The sequence below is a fragment of the Bombina bombina genome, chromosome 8, assembly GCF_027579735.1.
Source record: "Bombina bombina isolate aBomBom1 chromosome 8, aBomBom1.pri, whole genome shotgun sequence".
NCBI lineage: Eukaryota > Metazoa > Chordata > Amphibia > Anura > Bombinatoridae > Bombina > Bombina bombina.
Window position 1 is genome coordinate 39826773 of NC_069506.1, and position 24855 is coordinate 39851627.

A 24855-nucleotide genomic window follows, 5' to 3' on the forward strand; every position below is an offset into this window, starting at 1 on the left:
AGAAAGTTAAAGACTGTTCAACTTAAGAGTCGAACCTCCATACAAATGTCAGATTGATGTTATATAACAGCCCTACAACCCAATTGCATCACCCCTTTAAATGTAATATTTTATTTTAATATTTTTTATTTATAAACATGTTCAGTGAACTTTTTTATTATTTCATAATGTCTTTTGAATTACAGTCCTTTTTAATTATAAAGAAGGAATCTTAAATTAGTCTGTATTGTGCTTGGTAAACTTAGTTAAAAAAAAAGTATCGGTAATTGGTATCGGCGAGTATTTGAAAACAAGTATCGGTACTTGTACTCAGTCATAAAAAAATGGTATTGGTGCAACCCTACCCACAACTGTGTATAAACGTATTGTGCATGAAGTGCATAACTAACTCTGTCATATGCATGGTGTTTATTTCAGTTAAATGACTCTTTATCATATACTAAAAAAATAAGACAAAATGACTTGACTTTCTTTATTTCACGTTTTTTCTGACTGAGTTGATCCTTCTAACACCATCAAACATATTTTGTGAGATTATTAAACAAAATTTTTATGAGTGATAAGCGCTACAATGTATTTCTTTTGCTAGCACTGCGACAAAACAGAAAAATAAAGATTTGAAATTTTCTATTTCCATAAATTATTAACTTTATGGTATTTAAAAGGCATTAAGGAAATCAAGCCAAGCCAGTGACTGCCAGAAAACGGTCTTTCATGCTGGATAGGAAGACATTTCCAATGTTTGGAATAAATTTGTTGTGTTAGAAAGCAATACATTCATTTTATTCTCAGGGACACAACAAAATATGGTTTTCCATCAGTTTCCTCCTCGTAATTAGAGGACACTCTGTGATGTGCTATACACAACTCAGAAGTTCCCTCCTACCCCTTGCAACCTTTATAGTGAATGATCAACATTTGAGTCCATTGTGTTTGCCTCTTAGAGGTGAGTCTAAAGCACACACGTTGATATATATTTAGGTACTGATGGTCACAGACTCCACAGCATAGCCACCGCCTTGCAGATGCCCACGTCATGGTGGTTGAAATAGCAAAGGCCTGCAAAGGTCACAGCAGAGAGCGCATAAAGGCCTGCATTTGCTAACTTAACCTTTGTATCTCCATGAACATAGTCGGTAAGTACCTGTCCAATGCCCCTAGATAGGAAACAGAAGAGATTACATTAGTGGTTGCTATAAAACAGAAAATAGTAAAGGGGCAGATTGATTAAATAGCTGCTGTGTGCTACAAGCAATGAAGGGTTAAAGTGATTGTAAAGTTTAATAAATAAGTGCCCGGTATCTAAAAATAATCTTAAAAACAGGGGCACTTTCATTCATTTAAACTTTACAATGAAGCTTCTTTTTTAAAATATTTACCTTTGCTTTATGGAAAACAGACCGGCGATTCTCTGCCCGCATCTCCTGCTGAAGTTAGCATATCTATGACAAATCTGGCTACCTCCAATCGTTGAATACCCCATGAGCTGGATGCCAAATTGGAAGAAGCCGGATTCGTCATCAATCTGGTAACTACAGTACGAGATACGGGCAGAGGATCGCCGGTCTGTTTACCATAAAGCAAAAGGTAAGTATTTAAAAAAAGGTTCATTGTTAAAGAGACACTGTACCCAAATTTTTTCATTTGTGATTCAGATAGAGCCGCAATTTTAAGCAACTTTCTAATTTACTATTATCAAATTGTCTTCATTCTCTTGGTATCTTTATTTGAAAAGCAAGAATGTAAGTTTAGATGCCGGCCCATTTTTGGTGAACAACCTGGATTGTTCTTGTTGATTGGTGGATAAATGCACCCACCAATAAACAAGTGCTGTCCAGGGTCTGAACCAAAAATGGTCTGGCTCCTTAGCTTAGATGCCTTCTTTATCAAATAAAGATAGCAAGAGAACAAAGAAAATTTGATAATAGGAGTAAATTAGAAAGTTGCTTAAAATTGCATGCTCTATCTGAATCACGAAAGAAAAAAATTGGTTTCAGTGTCCCTTTAAGTTTAATGAATCAATGAAAGTGCCCATGTTTAAGATTATTTTTAGATACCGGGCACTTATTCATTAAATTTTACAATCACTTTAACCAAATAATTGCTTGTGTTTTCTAATATAAACGCAGAAGAAAAAAATGGTCAGAGAACTTTAGGTTACTCTTAGGGCTATATATACAGATATTAACATAAGTTCCGTTAATATTAAACTGATTTCAAAGACTACAAGGGGCATTGTGCTCAAACAACATTTCATCTAAAAGAATAATTTAAAAAGGTATTACTTTCCATTATTGTTGTATATGCTGTGCTGAATAAACCAACTTTTTTCTGTGTGAGCTGCCTATAATCAGCCAGTAAACAACACATAGCTAGGTATCAGCTGTACACAGACAGGCACTTTCCACTAGATTCACGTTATCTTATGCAAAATAATGTTATCGTATTTACTTATAGCTCATTTTTAAATATTATGTCCAGGAGTTTCAAATGTCCTAAGTTTTTAGGTTATTCTATCAGAGCTTCCATTTTTGGAGCAAGTACCCCTACAGGCATAACTTTTTGCCCTAAGTACCCCCAGCTGGAACACGTGAATTTCATTATGCAAAAACAATAAGGGGCAATTGTGAATACACCAGAATAATGAAAGGGAAAGACATTGAGTACCACTTACAGGCATCAAGGGTACAAGGTTGCAGCTATTATATCTGTGACTTTACCCTTTCCTTACCAGTGGCCATGAAGAGTGAGAGCTGCCGCTAAAGAGTAGTCTATGGCAGGCCCAGGGTACAGATAAGCAGCTGGCAGGAGACCCAGCAGTGCCACACTCAGAACTCGCTCGCTGGTCCAGTGAATAGAGGCAGCTTTAGATCCCGCTAGAAGAAGAGACACAGAAGGGCGTGACACAACAACAGGTTTAATCAGCATTAAACTTCCAATGCTCCAGTCCTGGTAGTGCCGGTTTATTACTAAATATTATTAGACCAGGGGCCAGAACTTCTACAAGCTGAAATATAATGCATCTCTAGGGCCGCTTGTCCGACATGTGCCAAGATCTCTGTACTGTGATAATAAACATATGAGGGAGCAAACAGATTTAAAAAAAGTAAGAATAATATGATGGGGGAATGGAGATTTTATACATATATATATATATATATATATATATATATATATATATATATATATATATATATACATATATATATATATATATATATATATACATACATATATATATATACATACATATACACATATACATAGTTGTAAGCAAAAGTATAGGCACCCCTGACAATTTCCATGATTTTCATTTATAAATAATTGTGTGTTTGGATCAGCAATTGCATTTTGATCTATCAAATAATTGAAGGACAAAGTAATATTTCAGTAGTGAAGTTGGGTTTATTGGATTAACAGAAAATCTGCAATATGCATCGAAATGAAAATAGACAGGTGCATAAATATGGGCACCCCAACAGAAATATTGCATCAATATTTAGTAGAGCCTTTGGCAGAAATAACCGCCTCTAGACGCTTCCTATAGCCTGTAATGAGTGTCTGGATGAAGGTATTTCAGACCATTACTCCTTGCAAAACATCTCCAGTTCAGTTAGGTTTGATGGTTGCCGAGCATGGACAGCCCGCTTCAAATCACCCCACGGATTTTCAATGATATTCAGGTCTGGGGACTGGGATGGCCATTCCAGAACATTGCACTTGTACCTCTGCATAAATGCCAAAGTAGATTTTGAGCAGTGTTTTGGGTCGTTGTCTTGTTGAAATATCTAGCCCCGGCATAACTTCAACTTTGTGACTGTTTTCTCCACATTATTCTCAAGTATCTGCTGATATTGAGTGGAATCCATGCGAGCCTCAACTTTAACAAGATTCCCAGTACAGGCACTGTACTCACCATCCTTGTCTTTTCCAATATTTTACTTGGCCTGCCACTTCTGGCCTTAACAAGAACTGTGCCTGTGGTCTTCCATTTCCTCACTAGCTTTTTGTAGCCTTCCCGTAAACCATAATGTTGAATAATCTTTGTTTTCAGGTCATTTGAGAGTTGTTTTGAGGCCCCCATGTTGCCACTCTTTAGAGGAGAGTCAAAGAGAACAACAACTTGCAATTGGCCACCTTAAATACCTTTTCTCATGATTGGAAGCCCCTGTCTATGAAGTTCAAGGCTTAATGGGCTCACCAAACCAATTGTGTGCCAATTAATCAGTGCTAGGTAGTTACAGGTATGCAAATCAACAACATGACAAGGGTTCCCAAATGTATGCACCTGTCTAATTTCGTTTTGATGCATATTGCACATTTTCTGTTAATCCAATAAACCTCATTTCACTACTGAAATATTACTGTGTCCTTCAGCTATTTGACAGATCAAAATGAAATTGCTGATCCAAACACCAAATTATTTATAAATGAAAATCATGGAAATTGTCAGGGGTGCCTAAACTTAAGCATACAACTGTATGTATACACACACACACACACACATGCACCTTCCACTAATCATGGTGCTACCATATTGGTACCTACGTTACACTGCTGGTAATGTGAAGGAGAGTTACTGCACATTATACACTAAATACATCTCAAGGACCTCCTGCTAATCATGGTGCTGCCATATTGGTACCTAGGATACACTGCAGGTAATGTGAAGGAGAGTTACTGCACATTATACACTAAATACATCTCATGAACCTCCTGCTAATCATGGTGCTGCCATATTGGTACCTAGGATACACTGCAGGTAATGTGAAGGAGAGTTACTGCACATTATACACTAAATACATCTCAAGGACCTCCTGCTAATCATGGTGCTGCCATATTGGTACCTAGGATACACTGCAGGTAATGTGAAGGAGAGTTACTGCACATTATACACTAAATACATCTCATGAACCTCCTGTTAATCATGGTGCATTCATATTGGTACCTCTGAGACACTGCAGGTATGTGAAGGAGAGTTACTGCACTGCATCACTAAAAGATTTTAACATGTCGGCACCCATGACTAGAGGGAGGCGCGGAATAACCTCAATGCTTATAACGTATTTAGTGTTTCATCTCCCTTTAAAGCACAAACTGCACATAACGTTTTTAGTAGCGCTGATAGTGTGCTCAAAGACACTGAGAGCAGCAAAACAAAAATGTTTATTTGCGTTGTGAGCTTTTAAATTAGTGAAGGAGGTGGAGCAGAGCTGTGGTCAAACCCTGAATTAAGATAGCAGTGGAGATCTGAGTGAAAGCGCAGCCATCCCTCAGGCCGGATTGCTGCTGCACCTCTTAAATAAACCAAAAAACACAATTTTATTCTTTCATGATTCAGATAGAGCAGGCAATTTTAAACAACTTTCTAATTTACTATTATCAAATTTTCTTCTTTCTCTTGCTATCTTTATTTGAAAAAGAAGGCATCTAAGGTAAGGAGCCAGCCAATTTTTGATTCAGGACCCTGGACAGCACTTATTTATTGGTGCTGTCCAATCAGCAAGGGCAACCCAGGTTGTTCACAAAAAATGGGCCGGCATCTAAACGTACAATCTTGCTTTTCAACTAAACATACCAAGAGAATGAAGAAAAATTGATAATAGGTGTAAATTAGAAAGTTTCTTAAAATTGCATGCTCTATCTGAATCACGAAAGAAAAAAAATTGAGTTCAGTGTCCCTTTAAGCAACTTTCTAATTTACTCCTATTATCAATTTTTCTTCGTTCTCTTGGTATCTTTATTTGAAAAAGCAGGAATGTAAGCTTACGAGTCGGCCCATCTTTGGTTCAGTACCTGGGTAGCGCTTGCTGATTGGTTTCTAAATGCAGATACCAACCAGCAAGCGCTATCCAGAGTGCTGAAAAAAAATGGGCCTACTCGTAAAGCTTACATTCCTGCTTTTTTTAAATAAAGATACCAAGAGAACATTGATAATTGGAGTAAATTAGAATATTGCTTAAAATTGCATGATCTATCTGTATCATGAAAGAAAACATTTGGGTTCACTATCCCTTTAACATAAAGCCAGAACATAATGTGGCACAATCTTTGTGGTTCTTGATATTTTTAATACAATTAGTATTTCCTTGTAATGCTGTATACATACCATGTCGAATTGGGGAAAACTGAACTGGGGAACCTTGAAGTGCATGGTGTTCTTGAGGCAAAGCAGCCGTAGGTCTAATTAGGAAGGATTTGTTGAAGGCAAATACTGTAAGAGAGATTTTTTTTTTTTTTAAATGTAACAAAGTGGCAAAAACAATCTTATGGCAATAAACGCATCACAGGCTTGCAGTCTAATCACAGAACGCCCAACTGTTGTTCAACTAAACGTACTGCACTCTCACACTATATAAAGCTGTCAGTAGGAGCTAGCTGAACACATATGGTGAGCCAATGACAAGAGGTATACATGTGCAGCCAACAATCAGCAGCTAGCTCCCAGTAGTGTGCTGTTGCTCCTGGGCATACCTAGGTATGATTTTCAACAAAGGATACCAAAAAAACACAGCAAATGATAGAACAGAAGTAAACTGGTAAGTTGTTTAAAGCTGCAGCTCTATCTGAATCATGACTGTTTCATTTTGACTTTGCTGTCCTTTTAAAGCAGGGATGGGGAACCTTGCCCCCCCACCAGATGTTTCAGAACTAAATTTCCCATGATGCTTAACTGGCCTTCAGAGTGCCTAAGCATCATGGGTAATGCAGTTCTAAAACATCAATAGTGCCAAGGTTCCCCCTTCCTGCTTTAAAGGAACATGAAACCCAAAATGTTTTCTTTGTGATTCAGACAGAGCATACCATTTATAAAAATAAAAAAAGTTTCTAATTTACATTTATTATCAAATTTGCTTTGTTCATTCCCATGGTATTCCGTGTTGAAGAGTTACCTAGCTAGATGTCTGGAGCACCACATGACAGGAAATAGTGCTGCCATCTAGTGCTTTTTCTAATGTACAACATTCTTGCAAAACTCCTGCCATATAGTGCTGAAGACACGTGCATGCTCCTTAGCTAACGTCCCTGCTTTTCAACAAAAGATACCAAGAGAATGAAGAACATTTTATAATAGAAGTAAATTAGAAAGTTGATTAAAACTATATATGCTGCCTGAATCATGAAATAAAACGTTTGAGTTTTATGTCCCGTTAAAGGGACATGAAACCCAAAATTGTTCGTTCATGATTCAGATAGAGAATACAATTTTAAACAACTTTCCAATTTACTTCTATTATTTAATTTGCTCCCTTCTCTTGTTATCCTTTGCTGAAAGCTTTATCTAGGAAAGCTCATGAGCAGCAGAGAACCTAGGTTCTAGCTGTTGATTGGTAGCTGCATATATATATTGATTGTGATTGGCTCACCCATGAGTTCAGTTAGAAACCATTAGTGCATTGTTTCTACTTCAACAAATGATACCAAGAGAATGAAACAAATTAGATAATAGAAGTAAATTAGAAAGTTGTTTAAAATTGTATTCTCTATCTGAATCATGAAAGAAAAATGTTGGGTTTCATGTCCCTTTAAGTTTACTGAACTATATATAATAAATGATGAAGTGATAATGAAAAAAAAAAGATTGTACTAGAAAAAGTGAAATAAAAAGATTCTTAAAGGGACAGTCTACTAGAAAATTGTAATAGTTTAAAAAGATAGATATCCCTTAGTTATTCATTACTCAGTTTTGCACAACCAACACAGTTGTATTAATTTATGTTTTACCTCTGTGATTCCCTTGTATCTAAGCCTCTGCAGACTGCCCCCTTACCTCAGATCTTTTGACAGACTAGCAATTTCACCAATCAGTACTGGCTCATAAATAACTCCATGGGAGTGAGCACGTTATCTATATGGCACACGAAAACCAAAACACTCTAGCTGTGAAAAACTATCAAAACGCACTGGGATAAGAGGCAGCCTGCAGGGGTTTAGGAAAAAAAGCAGAGATTTAGAGGCTATAAAAGTATATTAATATAACTATGTTGGTTGTGCAAAGCTGGGAAATGGGTAGTAAAATGTGTTATCTATTTTTTTAAACAATAAAAAAATCAATGTGATTTAAAGGGACAGTCTACACCAGAATTGTTATTGTTTAAAAAGATAGATAATCCCTTTATTACCCATTCCCTAGTTTTGCCTAACTAACACTGTTATATTAATACACTTTTTACCTCTGTGATTACCTTTTTTTTGGACTAGACTGTCCCTTTAAACTGGTATTTAAAATAAAATGTTTGTTGGGTATTAACTCTTGAGAGTATAAGACCCTCATAATCAGTGACCAATCCCCTCAGATGTAATAACACATTATAATGTATGTTTAAGACAAATACGATTTAATTACTGAAACAGAACAGTCAGATAAAGATACAAATACCCACAGCCCCTATAACTGAGGTCTGCCCGCACTAACCTCGTCCTCCTCTGCACAGGGAGCTCAGTCTCACCATAGAAGCCATGTTGTCACCAATCAAGGTCACACTGTAACCCGGAAGTGAACAGACGTCACTAAAGGCCAGTGAGCAGTTTAAAAGACAATAACTTTATTAACTGAGACAACAAACACTTTGATGTATATATGGTTGTTATATTGTATTTATTATTCATATGGTTATTATTATATTTTAGCTACTAAACACCCACTGTATCATTACTAACATCCTGCAGTTGTGTTACTTAGCATTGCATATTGAGAGGAGGCTTGACACGCGGCTCAGCCAATAGGAGCGTAGGTGTGTGTTCCAAGCCTCGTTCCTGAACAGGAAGTGCTCAGCCAACCAAAGCGTGGTTCCTGGTATCCATCACTGTGCGCTTTTGGTTGTCAGACACTCGGGAAGGTCATGGCTGACTTTGGGTCTGATATTGACCTGTCTGGGGTTGACCCGAGCCCGGCAGAGGCTGCTGAGTTGCAGAGGATGATCGCGGTAGAGCAGCAGAAGGCGCAGTTTACGGCTCAGGTGAGGGATGTGAGGATTCTGTGTATTCTCTATAGGTGACCCGAGTACAGTTACATCATTTTATAATAAACACAAATGTGTTGGGCACCTTTAATTTAAATAGACGTTTCATATCAAAAAACATTTTCTTAAAACATATCTAAATACATTATAGGTCTAAGGTTATTCATCCTGAAATAAGAATCAGTTTGACATTGTGTAGCATGAGGCTGTGCATTCCTGGCTGCAATGTGTAGATATATTGGTAAATTAATTTCCACTACTCACAATGTCGTGCTCTGCCAGATTTGGGCATTTTTTCTATCTACAAAATATTATCACAAATTCTTGGTTTTGCAGTTCTGAAAACTGTGATATTTGTGTCTGCAGAGGTAGCAATGTCTCTTCTTCACAGCAGTTATAAAATAAAACATCTTTGTGAATTTCACTTTAAAAAAATAAATCTGGCTATGAAAAGTTCCAAATGCAGCTACTTGCGACTATATTTGTTTGTAGGAACGAATCACAAATGCACATGCCTAATTAAACATACAGAAAAAGACCTTAAAGGGATACTAAACCCAATTTTATCTCTTTCATGATTCAGATAGACGAGCATGCAATTTTAAGCAACTTTCTAATTTACTTCTATTATCAAATTTTCGTTATTCTCTTGCTATCTTTATTTACATAGCAGGAATGTAAAGCTTAGGAGCTGGCCCATTTTAGGTTCAGAACCCTGGATAGTGCTTGCTTATTGGTGGCTACATTTAGCCACCAATAAGCAAGTGTAACCCAGGTTCTAAACCAAAAATTGTCCGGCTCCTAAGCTTTATATTCCTGCTTTTTAAATAAAGATAGCAAAAGAAAAAAAAAATTGATAACAGGAGTAAATTAGAAAGTTGCTTAAAATTGCAGCATTTCAGAAAGTCCCGAATCTCATAATTCATATAGTTACTTATTTAATCTTTTTATTTAGCTACATGTATGTTTGTTTTTTACAGGTGCACAACTTTATGGATGTTTGCTGGGACAAGTGCATAGACAGACCTGGCACAAAATTGGACTCCAGAACTGAAAGCTGCCTTGTTAGCTGTGTAGATAGATTCATTGATACAACCCTGTCTATTACCAACCGCTTTGCGCAGATGGTACAGAAAGGAGCACATTGAATTCAGTCCCAGATCACAGATTTCTTATTATTGGTATTAATCAATATGAAGTGTATTTGCTACCCGGCGCTCCACAACAGATCATCTCTTCAAATGCGTGGATAATCTCCAGCAGACCACTTCTGTTATGACATTTTGTTTTGTAGATCTTCAATACAAACTATCAGTTTTAGTTGGACAAGTCAACATCCATAAATTTACATTTTAATGTATTTGCTGTCTAAATAACACGTTGATTCTCATCATGAATATGTGAGAAGTTCAGTGTTATGAATGTAGAATAAATTGATCGGAATTCTAGCTTGCCATTGGTCAATATGTGATCCAGTAGAACAAAAGCAGTATCTGAGCCAAGATCTGGAAACTATAAAGTAATTCTATCCAAAATGTATATTCTGCAATATCAAACATTCTTTCAGTAACGATACATAGCAGGAACATATGGAAAACAGCAGACAAGCCTGAGGTTTTTAGTTTTATCTGTGTAATACACAGTGGGCTGAATAGCCGACAGTAATAGGGTTTTTTTAATGAAAATATGGAACAGAATAAAAATAGCTGTAGGGAAAAAAAATTTGATACTAGAGTTTGTTTGTTTTTTATATTAGGGACTGCAGTTTGGGCTTTCAATATGTTAGGTAAAGGTCCTGTCATCACTGATAAGTTCCTTATAAATCTTGGATTTGATCCCAGAGGAAAATATAAAATAGTGGTACCCGCAAACCCCCCCGCCCCCCCGTGCACACTCAGACACAAAAGCATTAGTATATACACACAGTTTACTCACTAGCATCTATCAGTTTCCCCCATATAAACACACAACAATCTCTTACCTGAGATACACAGAACTGTACAAAACAGCAATTTATTAGTATTTTTTTTTTAGATGTTAATTTTGTGTAAGAAACAATGAGAGGCTAAAATGACATTCCATTAATGTTATCATATAGTAAATGTAATGTATATAAGTATACTTAAATGGACAGTATACACCAATTTTCTTATAATTGAATGTAATTGACACTACTACAAAGAAGAATATGCACAGATACTGATCTAAAAATCCAGTATAAAACCTTTTAAAAACTTACTTAGAAGCTGCCAGTTTAGCTCTGTTGATGAGTCTGTAAATGCGCGTATACATCTGACACTGGGGCTTGGTTAGGAGTCTGAAAATCAGCGTAATGTTATAAAAAAATAAATAAGCAAAACTACATTTTTATAAAAACACTCCCAGATGGGCTATATAAATGGATCATCTACAAAACATTTATGCAAAGAAAAAATATAGTGTATAATGTCCCTTTAAAACCATGCAGATAAGGTTTAAAATACAATACTTGTAATTATTAATCTGTCAACTCTTTGTAGCCTTTTGTGGTCCCCTCCCCCTGCATCACATTGCTTATTTTGAAACAAGGGAAAGGGAGTACATGTGTAGTCAACAGCACTTAAATGACAATTTAGTTTCGTTTGAGATTGAGATGTGCTGTTTTCTTGTTACTTGAGGGATCAGGGGCTGTGCAGTATTCTTTGTGTGTGGCTCTTAGCCAAGTGTGACGGCTGCCAATCAAATATGTGCACCAGGTTATGTCTACTGATTGGCTTAAAAAAAAAAAGGACAACCTGTATGAGTTTCCATCTTCTATAGTGCAGAATATGTCCCATTAGACCCCTCTCCCCCACAAACACAGAATTTAAACACTGCTGTATACAATATAAGAACCAAATACAGCATCTGATATAGTTACACACAATAGATGTGCAGTAATGAAATGCTCTAACACAGGTGGCAATTTGTTTAGAATATGTGATCCTAAATTGGCAGTAATCTAAAAAATGATTTTGAGCCAGTCAGGGTCATTAAATAAATATTTTTTTTTTCTCTTAATTTCTTAAATAAACAAAGTTAAACTGCTGATAAATAGTACAGATCCATTAGATCAGTGTTTCTCAACTCCAGTCCTCAGGATCCTTAAGATGCCAGATATTCATTATATCTTAACCAGATCACTGGTGAAATAATAAGCTGATCAGTAACCATGGTTACTAACCTGCTCTTACCCTTCAGATGATTATTTCACCTGTGCTCTAGTTAAGATATAATGAAAATCTGGCCTGGTAAGGGCCCGGAGGACTGGAGTTGAGAAACACTGCATTAGATTATTTGTTTATAAGCCAGTACAATTGCAGTATATGATAACAAGCGATATGGTGATGGATGGTTCACCAACCCTGCTCAAAGACAAAGTATTTTATTATTGTTTTGTTGTGCCCCTCTGAGGAAAGAGAATTCAGCACTATTTTACACTTTATTACAAATCAATTTATTCAGAAATATGTTTGGAAATTACATATACTAGTATTACAAATCAAAGGCCACACAAGGCTGGTAGCAAAAACGACACTAAATGCTGTTAAAAGTTATGCACATTCATAGATAAATGCAAAAAGCCAGAGCTTGTGTGTCAGAGATATACGTGCACATAATATATCATCTAGTGTCTATATTCAAATATGCCAAAGCAACAGTTTTTTATTTTACAAATGTGAACATGGCCGTTTCAGACTAAGCACGCTCCATAATAGTTACTACGTTTACTATTATCATGTATGTCCTTAATAGATTACCCTTCTTATTATTATCATTTATTTGTATAGCGTCACAAAATTCTGTAGTGCTGGGTACAATGATAGGGGTATACAATGACAAGGATTTGTGATAAAATACAAAACATAACAAACTAAACAAATCTAGTACAGGAGGAAGAAGGCCCTGCTCCGGAGAGCTCACAGTCTACAGCAGTGCTTTCCAAACTGTGTGAGCGGCAATGTGTAGGTGTGTCCCTGCTTCAGCACAAATTATTTTTAATTTCATTTTTTTGTTTGTTTCCGACTTTCCGTCTTCTGGCTATGCATATCACATGGTTGACACGTGATTGATACCTTCATCTTAACCTATTGGCGCAGCTCAGTGGGAACTGAAACTATTCCCATTGGCGGCACATTGGCTCCTGACTGCACGTGTAGTCTTCTCAATTGGCTCGTGACTGTAGTCAGTGAGTGGGACAGCAGGGTGTTTGCAGCATGGGCAGTAGTCAGTCGGACTTGCAGAGTACTGAGGGGCGGTACCTTAAATGCTGAGCTGAAGTCAGTGTTTTTGTATGCAGCTAGCTCCCAGTAGTGCATTGCTGCTGCTGTTCTTGATATATGGATAGGAAGTGGAAGCTTAAAAATGCTTGATGATGAAATGCGAGTGTCTTTATCTAATATTCCACCAAATATTCTGAAACTGTTCATCCCATCAACCTCATACATCCCATTAAAATAGTAAGTAGCTATTGGTGTTACTGAACTGTTTTTTAATTCTTGCACATACTGTTACTTGTAAATACATTTAGTTATTATTTAATTTATGTATGTGTCCGTATCTCTTAAAACAAGTTAGTTTACCTCCTGTTTGCCAGTACAACTGAATTACTGTGTCGCAAAATGATGTAGGTCTAAAAAGTGTGTCACCGACATGAAAAGTTTGGAAAGCTCTGGTCTACAGGTTGAGGGTGCATAAGGTTTGGGGTAACTTGTCACAAGGATTGTTGTTGCAGCAGTGAGTCAGGCAGTTCAAGAATTATTTTGGTTAGGATCAAAAGAATAGGTGGGTTTTCACGGAGCGTCTGAAGCTATACACGGTTGGAGACAGTATTATGGAGCGGGGTAGAGAGTTCCAGAGGACAGGAGCAGCACGTGAGAAGTCTTAGAGACGGGAGTGGAATGTAGAGATAACAGGAGGAGAGAGATGTAGGTCAGAGGTTGATCGAAGAGGACGGGATGGGGAATATTTGGAGATGAGAGAGGAAATGTAGTTGGGAGTTAGACTGAGTGCTTTGTAAGTTAGGGTTAATACTTTAAATTGTATTCTGGAGTGTATGTGACCTGGTACTCCACAACAATATCTCAGCTGCCTCAATACATTGTTGTGTTAATGTATTGTGTGTATTTTATTGTATTTTAGAATCCCTTGCATCCAAATGTGTTTACACTGGGTGTTTGCTATCCTACTAGGCACAGCTCTTTGCTCACCAAGAGACATATCTAGTTAAAGGCACACTGAACCCAATTTTTTTCTTTCATGATTCAGATAGACTATGCAATTTTAAGCAACTTTCTAGTTTACTCCTATTATCAATTTCTCTTTGTTCTCTTGCTATCTGTATTTGAAAAAGAAGGCATCTAAGCTATTTTTTGGTTCAGAACGCTGGACAGCGCTTGATTATTGGTGGGTGAATTTATCCACCAATCAGCAAGAACAACCTGGGTTGTTCCCCAAAAATGGGCTGGCATCTAAACTTACATTCTTGCATTTCAAATAAAGATACCAAGAGAATGAAGAAAATTTGATAATAGGAGTAAATTAGAAAGTTGCTTAAAATTGCATGCTCTATCTGAATCACGAAAGAAAAAAAACAAATTGGGTTCAGTGTCCTTTTAAGTGTTCCATAGTCTCAATGAGAACAATAACAACTCACATTTATTTCCTGTTGGATTGCTGGGATTTTTCTACTGTAAATCTAGCTTAGTTTGCAAAAACAAAATGGTAAATTTATAGAGAAAATTCGCAAGTCATTAAAGGGACAGTATACACCAATTTTTATTTACCTGCATGTAATAGACACTACTATAAAGAATAATATGCACAGATACTGATCTAAAAATTCAATATAAAACTTTCTTAGAAGCTCCAAGTTTAGCACTGTTGATTAGATAAGCAGTAACACCCAGGGAAAGTGGCTAAATTGCAGACACCCCCTCCATTCCCTGCATATGAAAAGACAGATTATACAAACAGAAGCCAGCAGTAGACTGGAAAAGCGCGTCTACTTCTGATACTGTGGGACTTGGTTAGGAGTCTGAAAATCTGCACAATGTTATTAAAAAAATAAACAAAACTATACATTGTTACAAAAACACTCCCAGATGGGCTATATAAATGGATCATCTACAAAACAAGAAAGAAAAATGTGGTGTATAATGGCCATTTAAGTGTTTGTTTTAGTGTTTGTTCCACATAACGTGGTTTGTTGTCTTTTGGTCCTGGCTGTAGTGATTTTATTTCATGGCCAAGCTTGTGATTGCATATAACACCACTGATGGTGAGAACGAAGCGTATAAAGTCTGTGCCTTGTAAAAAGTGTCCGGCTTGACCTTTATACACAGTGAGATCTTCTTATATTGACTGGTGGACGAGCAACAATAATAAGAACAGTGATGACTTGTGTTAGTTTCTTTGGAATGATTTACAGTTACTGTATTTTCATAAAAGGGACACTACTGGAAAATGTGTTGGGAATGTATACGTTAGGTTTATCTTTGCAGTTGAAATAGCTGGTTATGTTTAAGTCACTACTGTTTAATACAGTCAATCAGAACCTGCGGTGAGAAATCTATAGAGCTAATGATAGTCAGCGATAACACTGGTCTTGAGAGTTGGAAAGTCAGAGAGCCATGTAATTACTAAGTATGTAGAGCTGTCTAGGGGTGACAGCTATAAAACTCTGGTTCGTTCAACAAGGCAAACACAGTACAAGTCTAGGGGGTTGATTTACCAAGCAACAGATGCTGCAATCTACCCCCGTAGTTTCCAGCTCGCAGGAAACTTAAGTTAAGAAGCAGCGGTCGTAAGACGGCTGCTCCTTAGACTTGAATCATCCTGATCAGATACGATTGGAATGATTGACACCCCCTGCTAGTGGCCGATTGGCTGCGAATGTGCAGGGGGCGGCATTGCACAAGCATCTCACCAGAAATTATTGTGCAATGATAAATGCCGGCAGCGTATGCTGTTGGCATTTAGTGATGTCAGACGGACATGATTCGCTACAGTGAATCATGTCCGCCCTCCATTTAATAAATCGCCCCCTAGGGACTCATAAAGTGCTATCCGATATAAAGTTGCTTCTTTGGTCGGATTACTTCCCTAGGCATAAACTACAAGCAGTTCCAATGCTAATGGTGCTTTATCTCCAAGTTTCCCACTTGGATACAAATATAGGTTCATATAATATGGATAAAGGCCTCTGGGGCTCCAAAACCTGAATGTACCATGTTACTAACTTGTGAAACCAGGTTATATGTCTAATCCAATAGTGATATCTGCCAATGTTTCCCAATCTATGCATTCTGATGATTACAGCAGTAGGGAGTTTAAGCTGTGAAGATGCCTCTCCCTCTGGTGGCTCAGGAACAGCTGCCACTGAAGAAGCCACTGAGTAAGTTCATGACATGATAACAGTTGACCATAGATTGACAATATGCAATACAGTCAACGGAAATGTTTTGAACATGAGAAAATTGTCAGGGCACCTAAATATTTACTGCAGACCAGAACATTTCTAATAAGTATTCAAAGGAATCCTGATGACGTTTGTAGGAGATTTGTCACTAGGGATGAGTTGTAAATACAGCACTTTGATTCTGCAAAAAAAAAAAAAAAAACGTTCAAGCAATGGAAGCCCCCCCCCCCCCCCCCTGTATATTTTGCATTCAAATAATATGTTTTGGGATGCAAAGAGAATTTTGATGATTTACTTCCTACAGCAAGGAGAAACTATAAGGTGACTACAGTGCCAACTTTACTGGAAAACTAGCAAAGCATTTCAGGAGAAGGGACAAAGTAAGATGAGTCAGAACATTCTTTTCCACCAACACAATGCGCCTGTGCATAAGTCCTTTGTTGCCATGGCTACTATTGCTGAAGCTGGATTTGAATTGTTGGCTCACCCACATGTTCGCCATGCTAAAGGCAAGATAACTTTAAAAATATTTTAAGAGTCTCTAAAAGGTTTTTTTTATGACAAAATTAGGACTTTTTGCCAACTCTTGTAAATCTATAAAAAACATTTTATATTTAAGAACAGCAAGGGAGGAACACAATTTTCATTATGTTTTTTAGGTGCCAAAAGAAACATTTAGAATACGTCAGTCGCAGGATTTTGAGCTTTAAATATGTGTGTGTAGAAGTGCATGGAGCTTGGCATACATGGGGCAGACAGCAGGTCAGTCTCCAGTTTTGCACCTTGGCACAATGGTTCCTAATTAAGTCTATGCCACTAATGTTATGTGACTCATTTAGTAGATGTAGGCAGAGGTGTATATTGAATATCCAAAGTAATTTTAAAACAGTCACTTTAAAAGAAATAATTGAAAAGTGCATAAGCAGTGCTATTATTTTTTTGCTTGTTTTTTTGGCAGGATAGAAGATGGGCTGCCTTCTGCTCTCCTTTTTTTCTTCTGATACCCGTTTTCCTTTTTTTGAGGAATAGATGCTATTTCTCCATCTGACTCATCACTGGACAGTAAACCCTGTAAGCTTTTTTCAAATGCCGTGTTGTTCAACTCATCTATTTTATTTTGAAGATTTTTTTAATGAAAGATCTAAAATATTTTGGTGGTCTCTTGCCATCTTCTGAGTAGACATTATGGATTTTTGTTGCACTACAAAGTTTCTCTTCAAAAAGCGACACATTTTTCTCTGCTCATTCACAAGTCCGTGAATTTCACTGCGCATATTTTGGAGAATTTCATTGGTGTCCTTTTGCTGAGCAATTAACTCATCTATTTTTGAATCAAACTTTGCAGGTTCAGTGAAAGATGTTATAAGTGTAGTTTCGTTGGATCGTCCTTGTTCTTCAGCTCTGAGGTTTGTGAAAGATTGTCGGGATATTTGTGCTTCAGTAGCCTGTGAGCATGGTTTATTCTGCGGATCACTCCCCATTATAGAACTTGAGATGGATGAAGATTTCTTAGAAGTCTCAAAGTCTTCTTCAGAGTTTAAAAAAGCAGATGTTATGGATGTTGACACTAAAAAAATATGAATAAAAGGAATTCTTATTAACTTTCTGATATAGAATAAGAGACAAATATGCTTGTTGCACAGCCTGTATAATAGAGGGATATTCTACTGTAAACATTAAATGGTCTATTTTAAATGGACAGTCAAGTAAAAAAAATACTTTCATGATTTAAATAGGGCATGTAATTTTAAACAACTTTCCAATTTACTTTTATTGTCAATTTTGCTGTGTTCTCTTGGTATTTTTAGTTGAAAGCTAAATCTAGGAGGTTCATATGCTAATTTCTTAGAGCTTGAAGGCTGCCTCTAATCTGAAAGCATTTTGACAGTTTTTCACCACTAGAGGACGTTAGTTCATGTGTTTCATATAGATAACATTGATCTCAGGCACGTGAAGCTCCTAGAAGCAAGCACTGATTGGCTAAAAATGCAAGTCTGTCAAAAGAACTGAAATAAGGGGGCAGTTTTTGCAGAGCCATAGATACAAGGTAATCACAGAGTTAAAAAGTATATTATTATAACTGTGTTGGTTATGCAAAATTGGGGAATGAGTAACAAAGGGATTATCTATCTTTTTAAACGACAAACATTCTGGTGTTTACTGTCCCTTTAATAGAGAATGATACTGTTAAATAAATCGCTGGCTGTATACTAGTCTAGAGCAAAATATGGGGTTTTAGGGGTGCAACTTGGACTGTGTGTTTAATCTTTTTAAAGGAGTTAAACTCGTAAAATAAAATTATCTAACAAAACAGAGCATTACTATTTTTACACTAGACTGTCCCTTTAACAAATAGGCCTTATTTATTTTGTACCCAATATATGTAAGTTCTCACTCCCAAATAGTCAGATGTTCCTGAACTATATAGTTTTCCTCATATTACTCTCTCTTACACACCAGCCAATCAGACCTCCTATGCCGTATCTGTTTAATAGAGTTACCCAATTATGATCGTTCAAGAAGGTTATTAGTTGCATTTCTTTTGAAAAAGGGTAACAATATGCAAATGAATTGATATGTGTAGATGGGGGTTGTAGCAAAATAGACTAATATAGTAGATCTTTATGAATCTTGCTGTATTCTTCCTCCATCACATTATCATGACCTGATATGAAAGGAAAACAGAACGAGTCATTGATTCATTATTGCTGATTACTTGTGTGCTGCAGTTTTTTTTAATCTCGTGGCAAGATCATTAATGTATGCAATTAACCGTTTCCTGTCATTTTGTGTCTATGTGTGATTACATTGCTATGCTGTCTAATCACACATTGCCACTATGAATAAATATTGTTTTTGTGAATGTTTCATGTGCATAAAGCCAAGACATGATGCGCTACACTGGCAAAAATTGTGTCTCAAGAGGTTAACCGCTGATACAATTGGTGGGAAAAGTGCATTCTAATGGGTCGGAGAACTTCTAACAAATTGGAATAGAGCCCTGTGTGTCTGCATAATTCTTACATTAAACCCTAAAGGACCTCTAAATACAGAAGTTTTTAATAACTGACAAATTCATAATACAAAGACAATACAATAGCACTTACTTTGAATCTGAAATGAGCAGTAGAACATTTTCTGGCACATTTCAAATTTAATCAATTCTCCCCTCCTCCTGTATCATGTGACAGCCATCAGCCAATCACAAAATGTATATACTGTGCACTCGTGCACATGCTCAGTAGGCGCTGGAGCCTCAAAGTGTCATATAAAAATAATGTGCATGTTCACATAATGGGCTAGATTCATAAAGCATCGGCAGACACAGGCAAACATATTCGCCCCTATCCACCCCAGCTCGCCTCTACATGCAGCAATCCACTGGCGAAATTCAACATTGCACGCAAGCACTATTTTGCGCTTGCGTGCAACCCCCTCCCCGGCCTGCACACAGCCAATCACACATGGGCAAGAGCTGTCAATCTCCCCTGTCAGACGAGACTGGGGGGCGTTTGAAATTCTCTCCCTCAGAGGTGGAGAAGAGGATAGGGAAGCAGCATGATGACCGCTGCTTGATAAATTCTGAGAACCTGCAGTCTTGATAAATCAAGCCCAATATATACTGGAACGTTCTTTAAACTTGAAACTTTATTTTTTTTACTTTAGTTGCCCTTTATACGTTGCACCTTTGTGTGGTGCTATATAAAAAATAATAAAACCATCCCTGAAAAAACATCCCTGAAAATATTATTAGTTTACACTATGGGGTAGATTTATTAAGAAGCGGATGTTGCTTCCTACCACCATCGTTTCAGGCTGGCCTGAAACCTAAGTTAAGAAGCAGGTTGGGTGGCGGACCAGAAATGCTTGTGCAATGATAAATGCCAACAGTGTGTGCTGTTGGCATTTAGCGAGGTCGAGCGGACATGATTCGCTACAGCGAATCACGTCCACTCAACCCTTAGTATATCTACCCATTGTCTAACTTTTCTACAGAATTCATATGGGACTTCAAAAAGTATATTAACACATGCACCCTAAGACTAAGTTGGACATGAGAGTCCTCATTGGAAAGAAAATCTATCTCACAAGTTTAGAGTTCAGCATTCCTCAGGATAATGCATGAAAGTGCAATAGCATGACAAAGTAAAACGATAAAGGGCATGGAATTATGTAGTACAAGACACAGCAGAAGACCTTATTGTGTTCCTGGTGACAGTTATGAAAGTTGCATCCTATAGCAGATAAAGAGGAAGGGGGAAGGGGTCTGGCCGGTATTGTACAATAGGAGATGAAGCTGCTGTTTATAACTGTGCCTGGTAGTTTTAAGTAAGATAAAGAGAAAGACAAAAGAAAGGATACTAGCTACATCCCAGCATGGCTGTAAGAATATTACAGATACATTGCTATGCTTTTTTGCTTGAAGAGAGGAGTTAGCTGAAATGTCTTGTCTGTTGATGTCTACTGGGTTTATTTAAGTAAGGATCACATTATAAAATGGACCCTTTGGGCCAAATGTATTAACTGCCGTGGGGACAAGGTTTCTCGACTTGAGAATTTGTCTGCGCGGCTTCACGGAAAATGGGCAGCGGACCCTGTATGTCCGCTGCCAGTATGTATCCTTACACAATCAAGTGTGTAATGCCACCCCCTTCGCGTGACCAATCACACAAGAGAAGGGCCTGTCAATCACCCATCTTCGGGGTCAGGGTTATTTCTCTCTACTAACTCAGAAGTGGTGGAGAGATCTGATAACTGCTTCTTACAGTTTGGGAAGCAGGCTCTCATGTGTGAACCTACCCTACAAGGACTCCAAATTCTAAAGTTTTTTTTTTTTTTAAAAAGTTCAAATTCTGATTATCCTAGCTTTGTGACGGAATAGTCTACATTTTATTGAAGACACAGAGATGAATATTTTGATTATCTTTTTTTTGCTACTTAAAGGGCTACTGTAAGTAAATATTTTCTATGCCTGTTACTAACTAATAGGGATGGGCGAATGTGTAAAATTTCGAATTTCGAAAATAGAACGAATATTATCGAAATTCGAATTATAAATTCGAATGTCAGTAAGAAAGAATTTTATAGAATATTCTATTTTTGAATTTTTTTCCAGCTTCCGAATGTGACATTCGATTTCGAATGTGACATTCGATTTCGAATGTGACATTCGATTTCGAATGTGACATTCGATTTCGAATGTGTATATTAAATTTCGAATGTGCATATTCCATTTCGAAAGTGCATATTCGATTTCGACTTCAACTTCCTTTTTCGAATGCGTATTTCCGTTTTCGAATTGCACTTTCGATTTCGAATGTCATTTTAGATTTCGATTGAAAATAAAAGATATAATATACACATTCGAAATTCGAAAATATGTATTCGATTTTTATACATATTTAAATCAAATTGAATAACATTATTTCGATTATGACATTCGAAAAATTCGATTTAAATCGAATTTTCGAAATGTATCAAAAAATTTATCTTTTTGGCTGTGTTCTAGAACAAAAATTTTTGCTGGGAGAAAAACAACTAATATCAGACACTTCAGAGCTGTGGGTGAGACAGTTTGGTTTGTCGCATTGCTTGTTAATTTATTTGTCTATCTAGGTAAAATTTCTCTTTGTTTCTGTGCTATTTGTTTTATTTTGTTGTCTTTTTTAAACACAGCAAGCAGCAAATTTAGTATAACAAACAGAAAACTTTTGAGGAGTAGTATTTTTTTTTATTCTTAGTTTAACTTAAAAAAAAAACATGTCTTTACCTGTTGGTAGTATCTCCCCTGATGGGCAAGATAGGAGGAGTGCATCAGCTGCTGCTGATGTTGTTGCGGGTTTTAGCGATGAGGTTGCTTTTAAATCCTCAGTTAAAGATGGAAATGGATCGCATACCGCTGGTGATTCAAGTACTTCTTTGGCTGCAGGATTTGAAGAGCACTCATTCCTAACTGATGTGGACCTGCAGGATATGTTGTCTCCTAATGTTACTGGGATTCCTCATTCTGCAGCAAGTCAAGTCAAGGGTTTTCCAACCTTTGATATTGACTTAAGTGGGGAAGAATCAAGTGCCAATTTTGATGATTCCGGGGAGAAGTTAAGTTCCATGCGAACTTCTCCCATTGCGGCGGATGTCATCCACCATTCGGTGCGATTGGGACTTGATGCTTCTTTGCATGATGTGTCAGCTGACACATCAGACGCAATGGGGTCAGAATTAGTTGTTGTACCTGAGTGTGGTGTAAATTCCCAGCACTCTGGTGTTGCTGAGCCTGTGGAGGCCGGGGTCCACCGCCCAGCAACTCCAGGTGTTACAGGTACAATAGTTGCTTCTGACGACACCACTATTTCTACATCTGCCACTACCTTACCCTCTTCTGATGTACCAGTGTCTCTCACCATGCCTGCTGAATCACAGCGCAGGCATGACGCTGGAGTTGTGAAATCCAGACTCAGGTTGTGGGTATGGGAACATTTTTGTATCCCTAACAGCTCCAGTGTAAATGAAGCACTGCAGGTGCAGTGTATTCATTGTGGGAAGAGCATTAAGAGGGGGAAAGGAGGGAGATTGGGCACTACTGCCCTTACGCATCACCTCTCCATTGTGCACAAGGAGATAGAGAGGCCATGTCCTAAAAAAGGACGTGCAACTCCTGGTGCTGACAGTGGAGAAGGAGCGAGCTCCCCAGTGGTTGGACCCCCTCCTCCAGTTTCACACACCACAGGCTCTACATCCAGCAGGAGTGTGGTGGATAGTCCATCAACTAGTTCTGGAACCTCCAAATCTAGGTCTCGGAAATCCAAAACTGTTGCTGGACAGTCGAAGGGGTTGCGTACTTCCAGGATAAGACCCCGTCCTGGAAGTGTTGCGGCACCAGTGGTGCCGTCAACAAGCTCAATGACAGCCACGACAAGTGTAGCTGTGCCCCATTCTTCCTCTTCTCCTCTACAGTCCTCTGTAACGCCAGCCTCAGCTGTAATAGCTGGGTCGGCTACATCACCAGCACATTTTTCACCGGTTTCCCCCTCCCAGTCCCCTACACATACACTGCAGGTAGGGTCATCTTTTGACATTACTGCAAGTGGTTGTCAAAGGATTTTTCGCCTTTGTGGCTTAGTATGTGGTTTGTGCTTGAAGGTGGTGTCATATGGAGACTGTTTTGCTTCCAGCAGATATGCAGCTTTGCGTGCTCATTTGGCTGAGAAGCACCCTGAGGAGCTCAGGAGAGTAGAAGAGGGCTTGATATAGTTAACCCCCCCCCCCCCAAAAAAAATCAGTGCCTCATTTTGAGAGCACTTAAAGGGGTCTTCTTGTTGTGAAAGCAATTTTTAGCTTTCACAACATTATTGGTATTATTTCCCTTTGTCCATTGCCCCTGTTCTAAAATTAGTCTTGACTTATAAGAATGCAGGACCTGCGTCACTTCCGGTGACGGGACATCTGCTGTTGGAGGTGTGCGGTGCTCAATGCACATGCGCAAGAGGCCCATCCTCCTAAAATCAGCAGTTGGAGCCTACACAATGGGTCAAGGAATTTATATGGGCAGTATACTTCATTGCACAGGCACGCAGAATACCGCACATGCGGACACACACGACCCAACTCCTCACGCTCAGTTTAATAAACTGCATCAGATGGTCCATAATTTTTACAGGTGATTTGGCCTTTAGTGCGCATGCATGTTTACGGCAGTGTGCGCATGCAAACTAAAGGCCAAATCACCTGTTAAAATTATGGACCATCTGATGCAGTTTATTAAACTGAGCGTAAGGAGTCGGGTCGTGTGTGTCCGCATGTGCGGTATTCTGCGTGCCTGTGCAATGAAGTATACTGCCCATATAATTCCTTGACTCGTTGTGTAGAACTAGAAATTTTCCTTCAGGATTTAAACCAGAATGATCTGAATATAAAATTGACATACACAATGAGTCAAACTGTGATTGATTTCCTGGATCTTAAGATATTTAAAGATCAGGAAGGATACATACAGACCAATCTTTACCAGAAAGAAACAGCTACCAACAGCATACTACACAATACTAGCTCTCATTCCCCCGGAACAACCAAATCATTACCAGTTGGTGAATTTTTAAGGATAAGAAGAAACTGTAGTATTACTCACCTATTCAATGAACAAGCCAAACTACTGGAAAAACGGTTGCAGGACAGAGGATACAGTAAAAGGACTATCAAAAAAGCCAAAAACAGGGCAATCCAAACAAATCGATCGGAATTACTCTGCAAAAAGATCAAAAGGAAAGATGAACAAACTAGACTGATCCTGACCTATAATTCGCAAGTACAATTAATAAATGACATACTAAACAAGCACTGGCATATTCTCACTTTAGACCAAGATCTTAAGCCTATCATAGGAGATAAGATACAAATAGGATAAGGAGAACCCAGAATATTAAGGACATGGTTTCCCGCAGCCACTTCCAAGTGGGG

The 24855-nt window shown here is 37.9% G+C and overlaps 2 protein-coding genes across 2 annotated transcripts; one reads left to right on the top strand and one right to left on the bottom strand.

Annotated features, from left to right (window-relative positions):
• Positions 1-458: 458 nt before the first annotated feature.
• On the bottom strand, positions 459-8561 carry LOC128638387 (succinate dehydrogenase [ubiquinone] cytochrome b small subunit, mitochondrial). Its single transcript, XM_053690322.1, has 4 exons — positions 8417-8561; positions 6110-6214; positions 2732-2876; positions 459-1157 (listed from the first exon to the last, which is right to left on the bottom strand). Exons 1-4 carry the CDS (start codon positions 8460-8462, stop codon positions 992-994), a joined length of 462 nt encoding a protein of 153 aa, XP_053546297.1. The 5' UTR covers positions 8463-8561; the 3' UTR covers positions 459-991.
• Positions 8562-8771: 210 nt separating this feature from the next.
• Positions 8772-10411, top strand: LOC128638388 (mitochondrial import inner membrane translocase subunit Tim8 A). Its single transcript, XM_053690323.1, has 2 exons — positions 8772-8960; positions 9944-10411. Exons 1-2 carry the CDS (start codon positions 8844-8846, stop codon positions 10109-10111), a joined length of 285 nt encoding a protein of 94 aa, XP_053546298.1. The 5' UTR covers positions 8772-8843; the 3' UTR covers positions 10112-10411.
• The last annotated feature ends 14444 nt before the right edge of the window (positions 10412-24855 follow it).

What these genes read in the sequence shown, in the direction of transcription:
- LOC128638387 (XM_053690322.1), bottom strand. Translation starts at nt 8,462, where the DNA reads ATGGCTTCTATGGTGAGACTGAGCTCCCTGTGCAGAGGAGGACGAG. An exon ending in GTTTTCCCCAATTCGACATG is followed by an intron (nt 2,877 to 6,109) that starts GTATGTATACAG and finishes CTCTTCTTCTAG; the next exon opens with CGGGATCTAAAGCTGCCTCT. An exon ending in CTCACTCTTCATGGCCACTG is followed by an intron (nt 1,158 to 2,731) that starts GTAAGGAAAGGG and finishes TTTCCTATCTAG; the next exon opens with GGGCATTGGACAGGTACTTA.
- LOC128638388 (XM_053690323.1), top strand. Translation starts at nt 8,844, where the DNA reads ATGGCTGACTTTGGGTCTGATATTGACCTGTCTGGGGTTGACCCGAGC. An exon ending in AGGCGCAGTTTACGGCTCAG is followed by an intron (nt 8,961 to 9,943) that starts GTGAGGGATGTG and finishes TGTTTTTTACAG; the next exon opens with GTGCACAACTTTATGGATGT.